Source organism: Coccinella septempunctata, chromosome 2 (genome assembly GCF_907165205.1).
Source record: "Coccinella septempunctata chromosome 2, icCocSept1.1, whole genome shotgun sequence".
Taxonomy (NCBI): domain Eukaryota; kingdom Metazoa; phylum Arthropoda; class Insecta; order Coleoptera; family Coccinellidae; genus Coccinella; species Coccinella septempunctata.
In genome coordinates, this window is record NC_058190.1 from 41,558,921 (window position 1) to 41,573,463 (window position 14,543).

The following is a 14,543-nucleotide window of genomic DNA, read 5'->3' on the forward strand; positions in this document are numbered from 1 at the left end:
TTGGAAAAAGTTCATATTCCTTCTGATAGTAAAGGTGGTAAATTCAATTATGCCTTCATAACATGCAAGCACGAATTGTCAGTTCCATATGCAATACAGTTATTGGATGGTACTCTCCTATATGACAAGAAACTGAAAGTTAGGGAAAGGAGTAAAAATCTTAGTGAGGTTCGATCATGTACAACACAAAATATGTCAATGGAGTTTTAAGACGATTTTGGCTCAACCGTTCCTTTTTCCTTCTTACAGATGGGTTTAGCAAGTAGAACAACTTCCCCTATAACAGATCTGAACGGTCAGACCGGTGGGCAGAGTTACAGGTGTTACATTTGTTCTGGCCTTTATCCGAGAACGCAAATGGAATGGCTGAGTACTTCTCCCGAAGGAATGAACTCGCATGCCATGCATTTTCCCTGTCTGAGCGGCATGGCCAGAACGTCGGAGAACAGCTGTAAGGATTCTCATGGTAGAGTCCTGAGCTGTACGAAATGCGTGAACCATTTGGCCCAGCAGTGGGAGAGTTTTGAAAGTGACAGAGTTCCTTTAGAAAGGCGGAGGTATGTTTGCTTTATTTACTTGCTTCGACCGACTGGAAGGCATTCAATCTGCTAGTTTTCTTAGTAACTGGTGCTAGGTCAATGAAACCTTAACTGTTTTGTTCATCAAAATGAATTGTATCGTCCTCAGAATAGGTAGTTCCGAAATAATAGGGTACTCTGACGATTTATCAAAATCAGCTGACCGTTCGTTGCCGTGGGGCACACAAAGCTTTTTATTATCACTGTAAAGAGGCATTTCTGAGAAAGTTATAGTCTAATCACTCTAATCTAACGTCAGGAAGAACATTTTTTTCCAAAAACATGGACAAAACACAATACTCGACCAAAACAGCACGCGATGCAATGGAGGGAAAAGCTTGTGTGCCCCACGACAACGAACGCTTAGCTGATTTTGACAAATCGTTAGAGTTCCCTATAAAATAATGACGCTCAAACTCCATGTTAGGAGTATTGATAGACAACAGTTGTGCCATCTAAGCGATAATAAAATTTCGTCACAGAACGCCTCAAATACTAATGTGTTCTGTGATTGTGTTTTATATCACCTCTAACGGCCGTTTTCAATAACCTATCCAAGATAAGGGATAGATCGCTATCTCCAGTTTGTCTGCCTATCTATCCTTGTAGTTATCTATCTATGGTTTGCATTTCACAATTATGGTTTGACGTTATCTATCTCAAGGCAAGGATAGATAGGAATCTATTCAGCTCAGACCACAGAACACTAATATAAGACCTCACATCATTAATTCATTTCTAGAGTTTGAGATATTGGAGTGTGTTAGAAAGTGTAAATATTTGAATATTATGTATAGAAGGTTAATCGTGTGTGTATGACTACATACCCGTATGCACCGTTTCATTAAACGAGCTTAAGTCCTTAATGTCTTTTTTTCCCATAGAGATTCTATGCTTAAACGTCGTTCAATGAAAGGTGCATACGGCAATAAATACATCACAATAATTGTTGATCGAGATTCTCAACCACGCAATACTTGAAAATGAATTCCTCAACCGTAAGTACCTTCAAATAAAAGCGCCGTTGTTATCGATATTCATGTTTCATTAATTTCAAGTTCTGAAGGCAATGATTTTTTCAGCCTAAATCAAAACCAATGACTATGGGTTATTACCAACAGAGCTATTAATGCTACCAACAATAAATTGAAAGAGGAGAGATGGAGAAGTTTGACCGAATCCTTCAACTCTTCGGTTTCAATTTTCCCACATTGCTCCCTCAAATATGGATTAATTAAATCCAATAATTCACTCACAGCACCTTTGCTCTCTGCTCAGTTGAATTCTACATGTGAACTCGTAATCATTCAAAATAATCATGTAATCAACTCGTGCTTTATAAACTTTTTGGGTCTCTTCCGATTCACTTTCTTCATCATCAATCATCTCTAATAATTCCATGTCGCTATCGTCGCTACTCAAATAATCCATTTTTTTAAAGTTAATTACAATTCAATTGTTAAGAAAAAAGCACTGAAATGCACCCTGATAGCAATTTCCAACGCTTATCTCTACCCCTTACTGCTCGAACTCGACAGATCAAAAAACTGAACTACCGGAGATAATTTTCACAATCGATGGTTTACTTCAAATTTCTTTGAAACGCAGATAGGCGCATATATAATGAAAGTTCCTATCTCTGGTTGTCAATCTGACCTCATTTCAGAGGAAGGGATAGATCGCTGCGGCTAGTAAGAATCGCTATCTGCAGATAGAATATTGAAACGTAAACAAGCATAGAATGACAGATTTGTCTATCCCTAGTATCTATCTATCCACCGTTTTGATGGATAGATAGGTTATTGAAAACGGCCGTAAGCACAGTCGCAATATTCAAAATACGTTAGTAGTTGACGCGTTTTGTGATGAAACCATGCACAAAACACGGAGAAACTCCTGGATAATGTCAAAAATTTGAAAGCCGGTGACATTCCAAGGATTGTAAAATGATTAAAACAACCGAAAGGCACAAATTCAATCAAAAAAATACTTTTTTCTACAAGCGTGCGCGTTCAATCTTTTTCCCGCACGCATTCCAAGTTGCAAAGAGTCACTTTCCCAAGGAGTGCGGGAAAAACGCCTGCTATTTCTTTCCCGCACGCAAATGCGTGCGGGAATGGATTAGCAGGGGTTTTTCCCGCACGCAAATATTATAGAGTAAATTAAATTCTATCATCTTTCTATGGACAGAACGTCAACGATGAGAAACCCTTAGTAACGACATGCCGAATAACGTCTGTCATTAAATATGAATTAATCAAATGAGATATGATCTGTTTCGTAAAATGGATACATTTATATATTTCGAGCGCTTGTAGAAAAAATATTGTTCCTAACTCTTGCGGAAAGTGTCTTGCCCGCACTCAACTGCTTACCCGAACTCTGCTTCGCATCGTTCGGGCAACGGCAGTTTCGTGCGGGCAAGTATCACTTTCCGCACTTGATAGGAAAATAACTATTCCATTGATAGAGTTCAGTCGAATATTTACATGGTTGGCATGGTTTATCTTCTTGTTGGCAACGTTTTGACATTAACGATATTTTATGTGTGCCAACCTAACTCCATTCTGGTTACAAAAACATAAATTTTATAAAAGTTGATGGACTATACAGGTTGTATTTGAAGGTGAGTTTTTTTTTCAGCAGTAGGTAGAACTGGTCAAAAAGAAGCGTTTCACCAAAAATCACCTATACAAAACTTTCAAAATGACAAAGTTGAAAAAAAAAATTGAAAATGATTACTGACCCTAGACCATTTTTAGCTGAATTATTGCAAAGCTGTGGGAAAAAACTTATCTCGTGATTCGGCCATGTGGTTTCGTTTAGGATATTGGCTCGTTCGATATTTACGTGGTAATGAAAATATAAACTTAGGATTAACGAATTGTTCTCATTATTTTTAGTAACTTACACGATTTTATGAAATGGCTCATTTCGATACCAACTGACAGAAGAGACTTAGGACACAAGTATTATATAAAAAATAGAATAATACTTCAAAATCTCACCAATAAAATTCGTATAAATTATTCACGAATTTTTTCACAATGGGCATTACAATCTTCTTGTTCGAACATTCCAACAATCGTCTTAAAAATGGAATGAAATGGGGAAACATCATAGCTCTTTTTCAACATAACTACCATAAGCACTTTCAAGAAACTGCCTCGATTTTCTACATTTTTTTTTTCACCCTAAATTGCACGATACAACAATTATGATTCTCTCAAAAGTGACCTCATGCATCTAATCCGATGAACTTGGTACTGGACCATTTATTGTCCAGCCATATGTTTATGTTTTGTTTCGTTTTTGCGATGCCGGAGTCACCTTCCACAGTCCTGTACTTGAAATTCAATGAAATTTTGTCGAACTTCTAGGGGTTGTATCTCAGCCATCTTGAATATTTTATATATAGACAATTTTTGGTTGAACGACTTATTTTGATGAGTTCTACCGTCTGTTAAAAAAAAATTCACCTTTGAAAACATCCTGCATAGTGATCTATTGTAACCATATATTGAGCTGCGACTGGACTTCCACCAAGGCCTTCTTCTATGTCAATAATTTTTGAAGCATATTTACAAAATGATATTTTTCAGGTATGACGTACCTCTTCCAGAAACTACATCGAACGGCGACAGGGGTATACCAACGCCACCTAGCACGAATAGTGAAAGAACTGTAACTAGTAACCCTGGGGCAAGTAGTATTTATTGTTTTCTCTGTGGACTACATTCGGAGTTCGTTCTGGCCAGGGTTTTGTACAGTAAACCCCAGGGTAGGATCAAATCCTTCAGCTACCAATTACGTTTATTATATTCGATCATTTCATTTTTCAGGTCGGAACGCTCCTTATTTCCCCGCGTTGTTGAGTCACCATAGTCCACCGAACGCCGAACAGTTGAGGGAGGATGGATCCGCGTTAGTTTGTACATTTTGTTATCATAGTTTAGTGAGTCAGTGGCGTAGGTACGAGGCGCAGGGAGCTGCCGCACCTCACGCCGAAAGAAGAGAATATAACACGAGAGATTATTGTTGTTATGTTTGCGGTGTGACGACTTATAGAAAAAGAGTCAGGGCCCTATTGATAAAGGTGATTTTTCTGCATTTTTTCGGGTAATTCTATAGGCTCTGTGACCCAGACAGTTGAGACATTGTGGACCCTCAAAGTCGAACAAGATTCCGTTTTGAAAAGGCTGTTTTCAACGTAAAAACAGTCGCATGTGAGTAAGTGAAAAATTTCGTGATACCCATTACTGTCCTCAGCCTAAAGAACTACTTTTTCGCGTTTTATTTATTTCAAGATTGACTCGAATATCTATGTGTGAATTTTTCTAGGACTTTCCTTTTCTCCGATTTCATCCTCAACCAGAGTTTTCTCTGTTATTAGAAAATGGCGACTACGCTGTGGTATGTTTAGACTGTTATGAAACTCTTAGGACGCAAAGTTTGGAGTATGAAAGGTGGGGTCTTCCATTGGATAAAAGACAATATAACTGGATATTGCAACCTCCTCCGCCAGAAGACAGTCCGGAGGCTGCCGTAGCCAGACTGCCGAGTGGCCAAAGAAGTGATAAAGTGGTGGGTTCTTAAATGAGGCGATAGGCGTTTTAGAGTTGATGGAATGTTATCTTTACAGGTTCCTACAACGTTTTTAGCCAAACCTGCCAAGAAGAGTTCTCCTAAGATGACGGAAAAGAAGGTTGCTAAGTCGGATCCAAGTGGTGAGTTTTTTTCAGATTGTTGAATTTTGTGGTTCTCTGTTTATCTAAAATGGATTAATAAGACACACTGTAGAACGTAATGCTAGCCTCGAACCTTTATTCAACAACAGATTGACTTAAAAGTGAATGAATTGAACTATGCAACATATTGACAATTTATTATCTGACCTTGAGCAGTGCAGTAGTTTATTAGTGCATAAAAATTTTTTTTTCTTCATAGCCTGAAAATTGGTTAATTGACACCTAAAGGTGAAATTATCGTTCGAAAGAGGCATCTCATTTCTGCACCAACTTTTATTACTTTATTTTCTTGAGAAAAAGCTTAGACAGCAGAAAGACTGTTTTTTTCTCTCTTTATCCGTATGTCACAAGTAGGTTGAAGGTTTTAAAAATTTTTTGGTTCGCATGCGGCATACGGAGAAGTGTCCGTTGAAATTTAATGCTCCATTAAAATGTTAATCCTCCATTTTTCCTTTCAAGTGACAGTTTTAAATTTTAACGGGGCATTATATCGTAATGAACGTTCCTACAATTGGGCCGAAGCCAAACTAATAAAATTTTAATCATGTTTTGAGACATTTATATACCGGGTGTCCCAGATTGCCGGTCACACCCTTATGACACACTTATTTCAAATAATAAGCTCCATAAAGTACATATTTTTGTAAATCGCACATGTTAGAAGGTGGGGAGGAACAACATTAACATTTTATTCTGAAACATTAAAACTATCTTCTATATTTAGATCGTAACATTATTGATTTCATAGTAACGCATGTTATGTATCAGAATTAATTTCGTTTATTATTATTTTCGTTACATCTGAGTTTAGGTATAATCTGAATTGTACTACAAAAGCATATGGCAAATTTCATAAACAAATTTTTTTTTTTTTTTGAAAATTCATTCTAGAGACTTTGATTTTTTCATTGAGTTGCTTGAAAATGCATTCGCATATCCATAAATCTGCGTTTTACCGTTTGAATTCGTTCTGAAACTTTCAACCAACATTTTAATTATTTCCTCAGGATGCGAAGCGACTCGAGAATAAATCGCAGTTTCTTATCTACTTTTTTTTCTAACGTAACCCTCTTGTGACATACAGCTCATCCAAGAAAAAGAGGGAACTGCGGCTCGTTTGAAACGCAGGATTTAGCTCATCAAGAATTCCCCTTGTGTAAAGTCAGTTCTTGTGTTCTCCCCTTTTATTTATATGCGGCCTATCATCGCCCCTTTCAAATCTCGTAGGAATCATATACGATTCATCCTTATTGAAAATGAAAAGAACATGAAAGGAACGTAGTGGAAGATTCATGGAAAAACTGCAATATATGGATGTTCGTTCGTTCGTTGTAGTTTTGCAACTAGAGATATCTGAAAAAAAGTGCAGGCCACTTTGACCAGAATTTCTGTAGATACAAGAGGGAATCAAAGTTGAAAGTTTGTGTGTTGTGTTACTTTTCGATGAAGCAGAAAGAGTTCTGGAGATCGTTTTCGAAAAAATTTCTGCAAAATTTAGAAAAATTCGCTGAGTTGAGTTTTTCACTCTCGAAAACAATAATTTAGAAAGAAAAAATAAGAGATATTTCAGTTCTGATTAGCGCTCGGCGAATTCTACAAAATATTTGTGGTGCGTTTAATCGAAAAAACAGAACTTTTCAATTAAAGTATAATGAGGTCAAAAACCTCAAACCAATATTTCGTATTTTGTCGAAAGTTATTCCCAGAAGAGTGCTGATGAGAGTTTTGAGCAGCACTCGAGGAGTTCTACAAAATATAGGTCCTTTCGTTTGCATAGAAAGTGTAGCTCTTTTCTACACTCGATTATAGTATTCGTTTGCTGATTGAATATACACCAGTGTAGAGGAGGTGTAGTTTATCTACATCACCTTTTGACTATGTGTAGATAAACTACACTTCCTCTAAAGTGGTGTAAATCAAATCGAGTCTAGAAAAGTGCTACACTTTTTATGCAAACGAAAGGACCTTATGTGAAAAGAGTTTCATAGAAAAAACGAAATTTTCAATTCATCAGGTATGACAAGTGGAAAAAATTAGGTTTGGTTTATGGAAGATCTGACATTATAGCAGATGAATTGCAAAGTTTAATTTTTTCGATTGAATTCTACTGACATGTTTCGCAGAACTCATGAAGCTCTATTCAGAACTCTTCTGAGATTGCTGCTAAAATACGAAATATTGGTTTTTCGAATTTCTGGCCTTACTATATAGCTGATAAATTGGAGAGTTTCGTTTTTCCGATAAAATTCACTCGATATATTTTGTAGAGTTCGCTGAGCGCTACTCAAAACTCTCATCAGAACTGAAATATCTCTTATTTTTCTTTCAAAATATTTGTTTTCGAGAGTGAAAAGCTCAACTCAACGAAGTTTTTTGAAATTTTGTAGAACACTTTTAAAAAACGATCAAGATTTCAGGAGCTCTTTCTTCTTCATCGAAAAATAACAGCTGGACTCATTTTTGGTTTTTTCATCGAAGTCCACGACGATTTGTAGGAACCATTCAAAATTTGTATCAGGAACTCCAGAACTGTTTCAAATCTACCCAGAACTAGAAAAACAGGCAGTGTTTTCCAAAAAAAGCCGGCGCCAACTTCACATAAGTGAAATTCCTCCTGGTTGTGTCAGCTTAGATGAATCTTTCTCCCGGTGATTCTCAGCAGAGATTTTTATACCGAAAAAAGCTCAAAAAATTTTTGGTTCCTGGTTTTTTCAAGATTATTCAAAAACCGCTGGAGCTAGAATGTATTGAAAGATCTGATCCAAAAAGAAGACACTTAGTGCTACAAAGCCCTTCCTCCAAATTCGTTGTACCTACGACCATTTCCTTCAAGTTCGGCTTGCTGAAAATTACCTAAAATATCGGAATTTTTCTACTGGGGATGGGATACATTATCCTAAAAAGACTGAAGCTTAACATATTCTGTCTTTGAATAGACCCCTGAGATTTGACATATACAATAATAATAATAGTTCATTAATGTCATGGGAACATCTTTTAACGAATTTTGTTCGGAGGATGGTGTTTAAAATGAAATCTAGAACGCTTCATCCGGAAAAACGAACGAATTACGTGCTGTCGTGTTTCATGCCGAGGCAGAGCCGACCCTGTGGCTGCACTTCCTTCCGTCCGCCGCCCTCTAGCCGCCGCAGGAGCCCCCGAATCGGAAAGGGCAACCCTCGGAGCGAAGTTGTGAAACGAGCGGGGTGAAACGTATGTAAAGGACGTGCCGGGAAGAAGAGATCGACGTTACGCCCCGTAGCCCCGAAGATGAACTATCGACGACTGCGGATAACCGCGGGGGCGGCGGGCGAGCGGGTCGGGGAGCGGGCGGGACTGAGGGACGGGGACGGGACGGGACGTTTTTGGTTATCCGCATCACTCGAAAGTGATGCGGAAGTAATTAGCAAACACGTAAAGTTGACGGCAAGCCGATCCGAATGGGATCCGTGATCTATGGCCCGGAAAATGGAAGGTGGGGAGGGCTCGGTGGGCATCTTTAGGGAACGATGCCTTTGATGAGGGAATTTTTCCGGGTATTTCTCGCCGCAATTACGTTTTGACGAGCTTTCGTTTTCTTTCATGCGGGAAACTTTTGTTGTTCGCGGAAGAATCCAGAGTATCGATTTTGATCGATGTTGTGTGTGACGTTTGTTGGTGTTCACGAAACGAAATTCGATTATTTGTTGAGTAGGTAGGGGAATTCTGCAGCTCTAGGTTGCTGTCCTTAGCTAAAAGAGTAAAGCGTCCGGTAGCAAAGGGTTCCAAAGTCTGGATATTCTAGGTACAATTGTGGGGTTGTATCGAGGCGTTCTAGATGTCCGAAGCTCGACTTTATACCGCCGATAGGACCCAGCTGCTCGCCAACTTCTTCTGGCAGGTTTCCCGACCCGTGGCATAATGGAGGTCATCTCTGAATGTCGTAGGTCATGAAGTATCCAAAGAAGAGTGAAAGATCTGTTCCTGTACAAACGGAAGCTGTAGAAATATGAATATATTTTAGGGAGAATGTTCATGGTCGAAAATCCAAACATGCAAATTTTCAGCACGAAATTCTGATTAGTTCTCTATGAATATCTAATAGACTATGAACCCTGTATTTGAGGTATGCCATTTCATCGTTGGGGTGGGCGTCTACAGGTGCAAAAAATAGGTATACTCGAGAGGGTCAGATTTTGATACCGTGTATGTCCCACAAGTCTATCATGCTTGACGATTTGAGGCTGGCTTAAAATTGAGGGTTACTTAGGCCCGGTTGTACAGGGTGGGCAAAATTGGTGATACCTGAACTACAACTTTCTCAACCCAACGAGATAAAGGAAAATGCATGGCACATTACGGTCGTATTTTTTCGAGAAACTAATATTGCCATCAACTGCATTCCTCTATCTTCTTTTGTTTTCGAGTTATAGGTCAAAATTAAAATTTCAAAATCATAGTACGCCACTAGATTGCTACCAAAAAAGTGTCTGTATAAAGTTTTCATTTCAACATCCTAGCAAAAACAGTGCTAGGTGATGAGGAACAATGTTGAAATCGCTCAAATTTAAATTTTGGCCTACCACCCTGTATAGGGTGGGCAAACTTCGTTGTCTACTGAGGGGGGATCTCGAGAACTATAAGCGCTAGAAGAAAACGGATGACAAATTTTCTAGCTCTTTTACAGACTAACAAAGAATGGTAAAAACCGTAGCCTCCTATGATTCTTCGTTTTTGAGTTATTAGCAAAAAATGAGATTGTGACGATTTCGAAAAAATCTCCTTTTTTATCTTTGAAGTTACAGATCTGAAACTTGAACCTTCTACTGGTACTTTTTTACGTAAAATCCACCGAAGAGCTCAAAATCTTGTTTCATTTCGAATTATTAGGCGAAGTTTCGCTTTTTTAAATGCAAAATTTTATTGAATCTGTTATTTTTGAATTGGAAAAAGATCTTTTGTCAGTAGATTCTACGTATAAAACTGCTTAAGAAGGTTCAAGTTTCAGATCTGCAACTTCAAAGCCAAAAAAGTTATGAGAACTTTTCGAAATCGTCAAAATCTAATTTTTTGCTAATAACTAAAAAACGAAAAATCGTTGGGCGTCAAGGGCGGATTTAGGGGGGGGGCACGGGGGCACGTGCCCCCCCCAGACGGACGGATCTTTCTATACATACTTGAACTCTTAAAAATAAAAGTGAAGTTCATTTCTCACACTTAGTGTTGATTTTTTTGCTCGTCTGCCCGTTGTGCCCCCCCCAGAAAAAAATCCTGGATCCGCCCCTGTTGGGCGTTACGGTTTTCACCATTCTTTGTTTTTCTGAAAAAGAGCTAGGAAATGTTTTCTTACAGCTCTCATAGTTCTCGACATCCCCTAAGTAGACATCGAATTTTGCCCATCCTGTACAGTTCAAATTCGGGCCAATTCAACAGTGTCGTATTCCCAGTGAAAAAGTACCCGTAGAAAGTTTTTAGATATTTTCGAAAATAAAGAAGTAATCGCACATTTTCGAAATCGACAAAATCAAAATTTGGTTATATCTTCGATCCAAATGAAGATATAGTCGAACGGTTTCCACTAATGGATTTTTCACGAAAATCGGACCCAGGACTCCTTTCAACGTTTTCACCTACCTAGTCTGGAAGTACCAGAAACAGCCAAAATCGAGCATTTTAGGATACCCACCAAATGATCGCTACATTTTTTTTTGTTAATGTAATAGTGTACAAACTCATTTTCGACAAAAAGTGGAGCTGCCTCGTTGCTGCTGCAAGGTCTCCAATTGGAATTACCGTACTTCACCAATTTCCCCCCCTATTTATGCCGGAAAATGGGAACAAAATCGGTGATACCGACCTGTTGAAACCGCCCCCCGATTGCCCTACCGTCGGTGGCGGCGGCCCAAAATCAAGTAGAGCACACACACACACGTACACAGAGCCCTTGTCTACGTCGACGGGTAGAGACGGATATATAGGGTGAACCGAGAGCGAGTTATAAACGCCGGCACAGTGTAGTCGCGCTCGTCAATAAACGCCTTTTTGTGGTATCACGCCCAGGCGTCGTCACCCTCTCACCGACGTCGTTACACCGGACGTTTTCCCCCTTTTTTTTTCTCTCATCCCCCGTTCCGTCGACGTCGCTTCAGCGGAGGACGGATCTCTCCCCGTTGTTGAGGTTATGACGTCGGACGCGAAGGATACGCAGATTTATGCCCAACGTTTCGAGCTGGTGTTTTCGGTACGCGCGTGAAGTAGTGGGTGGATATGGAGTTCAAGTACGGCTATTCCTCGAATCTGGGATACTCCCATCCTTATTTTTTTCCCACGTCGAACGGGGGTGAGTTATTTGAGCGTTTGTGTTATACTCGAGATCCGATTTGTTATGACGCGATTTGATTTGGGTTTTGTTGACGTTTGTTATTGTTGTTTGTTTTCAACCAACGATACGTTATGTTGTCTTGATAAAAAATTAGTTAGATGTAGACTAGTACGAACAATTCGACAGAAAAGTTCATAACAATTAAACAAACTGCGAATTTCTCGAAATAGTTATTCCCATAATCTTCGAAATTCTATAGAAACTTCATCCACTTCAAATCTACACTCAAGTGTAGATTCTCTCAAGAGAAGAAGATTGGTCTGTTTGATGGTTGATGCCCAATTTCGGCGGAACCAGTGTGTGTATCTTTGTGAATATTCCAAGTTGCACTGTTCTAAATCAAAATTAAATTTTTTTTTAATGAGCCTTGATCATTGAGTCCAACGAAAAGTTATAGGTACTTTTGATGAAGAAAGAAAAACGTGATACGATATTCCACTCCTTGAAGGTCTACTTGATTCCATATTCAGAAATCTTCCGTCTTATACGGGCGAAGAGCTGAAAGAATAATTTTTTGGTAATGCTACTCCATGTTTTGTTCTAAATTTTATAGCTGTCTTTCCAATAGTTCTAGGCGACGGATGGGTTTTTTAAAAAATCTTCATATCTGAAAACTTCTACTTCAACCCTTTATTCTTAGAAATAGCGAACAAAACAATTCAGTTCTTATACAATGGTTAAATATTTAGAATGATTTCAAAACTTTTCTATATAAATTAAAAACTATTCCAAGCCCGAGCTTTCCAATTCACTACAGTCGATAAGTCTAATGTTCCATAGCGCTGCTTAGGGATCAGTTGAGCATTTTTGCGATTTTTCAACGAAAATGTTGTTTTTAACAAAACGACACTCTAATAAATATCATCACTAATTTTCACATTCAAAATAATATACTCTATATGCTCGATACAATGCTAGTCTCGTTATTTTCATTGAACTGTTTTGTTTGATAAAAAATTATGAAAAAATACTAGCATATACTCAACGAAAAGCTGTTAGAGAGAGTCGCACTATGCAGGGTGAGTCTTTGACTCGTACAAATATTTTAACAGTAGATTCTTTAGGTCGAAAGAAACACTTCTTTACTATGCCATTTTCTCCGATTCGGCCCTGTTAAAAAGATAAAGCCATTTTAACTTTTCCACCCCTGGAAAAACAAAATTACCTTCAGAATAACTAGCTAAATCTGTGACACTCTCTGTGGATTTTTTAAAAAGAGTTGCATTCGGACAAACCCAATTTTTCGAATTTCACATATTTTTTATTTTTGAACATCAAAATACTCGAAAACGGCACATTATACGGGAAAATATGAAGAATACTTTTATTTTTCAAAACGTTCAAAAATTTCTTATATAGCGTCCAACTTAGTTTCAACAGTGGGTATTTTTATGTTACGTATTGGTCATAATCAGAACACTGGAAGACGTGGGTGATATCTTGTGTTCGAAAAAGATTCATCGAATAAATAAAAAACTATATTCAGAAACTAATTTCATTCAATAAAACCGTTTGTGAGATAAAACTAAAAATAACATTTTTGCATGGTTTTCAACAACACGTATCTTTTAAACCGAGCCGATTCAGAAAAAAAGGTAGCGGGTAAAAGTGTTTCTTTAGACCACAAGAATCTATTGTTAAAATATTTGTACGAGTCAAAGACTCGTATCACAGTTTCCTTTAAATTATTCTGTATTGCTCCTTACTGAAGGGTTTCGTACTAAATAACATTGAATTTAAAAATTGTGACAAATCCTTCAAACATCTTCGAAATATTTAGAGTTCAACTATACCAAACCAAAAATTAAAGAAAAATATTTATGACTTTAGCTTCGAACCATAATCATCCACTTTATGAGACAACTACGTGGCCCCAGACTAATTTTATAGATTTAAAGCGAATAGGTCATGAAGTGTAATGAAATTAATACAGAATTGAACAAAGAAAGATATGTTTTCATCATATATGTACATACAGGGTGTGGCGTAATGAATGGATAATATGGAGCCTGCAGGTAGAGGACTCTATGGCGGTTCAGAAAAATATATTTTACGTTTAGTAAAAGTGCCTTGGTTTTCGAGATATTCGAGATTTTCGAAAATTCAAGAAAATCACACCCTTAGCCACTCCTTTTGCAGGCAAGACTCCAAATGAAGGGATGTTTTCAAACTGTTTTTTGGATAGTATTCCTGGATAGATGCGCTATCGAATGTAAATTATTTTTTTTGAGGTGCATGAATAGTTTTTCATAAATAAAAGAATTAACTCAAACTTTTCGTTTTGCTTATTTTTTTTCCTAAGTTCAACCCAGCGTGGTGTGAAAAATAATATGGTTACATGAGTGCCAAAGCGAGAGAAAACATGTCTGTTTCACTGAGATTCTGAAATGGTATAACTCACTCTATTTTCAGCATTAAATACAAAATAAATTTCTATTACAATGAGTCAAGGCAGAGTTTGACGTAAGCCATCTAGTACAGCTCCTGATGCACACTTTGAACACTTTTTGTAAAACTCGATTCAATTAAACAATATTTTAAAATTGTTTTTTTCCCTCGTATTCTTTCATTATTAAGCCCTATAGTTATAAAGTTAATAGTTGTTAAGCGAATTTCAAGTAACGAAGTGAATTTTAGCACTTTTGTAATTAAGAAAAAAAGCTGAAAATTAGTAAATTTTTATTACATTGAATCAAGACCGTTGTTACAAAAATGCTGAAATTTAATGCATAACTTGAAAATATTGATTTCACAACGTTGGGGTTCAATAATAAAAGAAAACGAGAAAAAAATAACAATTTTAAAATATCGTTTCATTGAATAAAGTTTCACAAATCACGAATGATGCTTAAATTG

At 37.5% G+C, this 14,543-nt stretch overlaps 1 protein-coding gene across 1 annotated transcript in view; it reads left to right on the forward strand.

Annotated features, from left to right (window-relative positions):
• The window catches only part of LOC123308741, a 46,063-nt gene that overhangs the window by 16,408 nt on the left and 15,112 nt on the right, over positions 1-14,543 (forward strand). Inside the window, exons 5-9 of the mRNA XM_044891535.1 lie at positions 250-557; positions 4,181-4,359; positions 4,421-4,674; positions 4,920-5,162; positions 5,221-5,305. Coding sequence (XP_044747470.1) covers positions 250-557; positions 4,181-4,359; positions 4,421-4,674; positions 4,920-5,162; positions 5,221-5,305 — 1,069 coding nt within the window. The remainder of the gene's footprint in view (positions 1-249; positions 558-4,180; positions 4,360-4,420; positions 4,675-4,919; positions 5,163-5,220; positions 5,306-14,543) is intronic.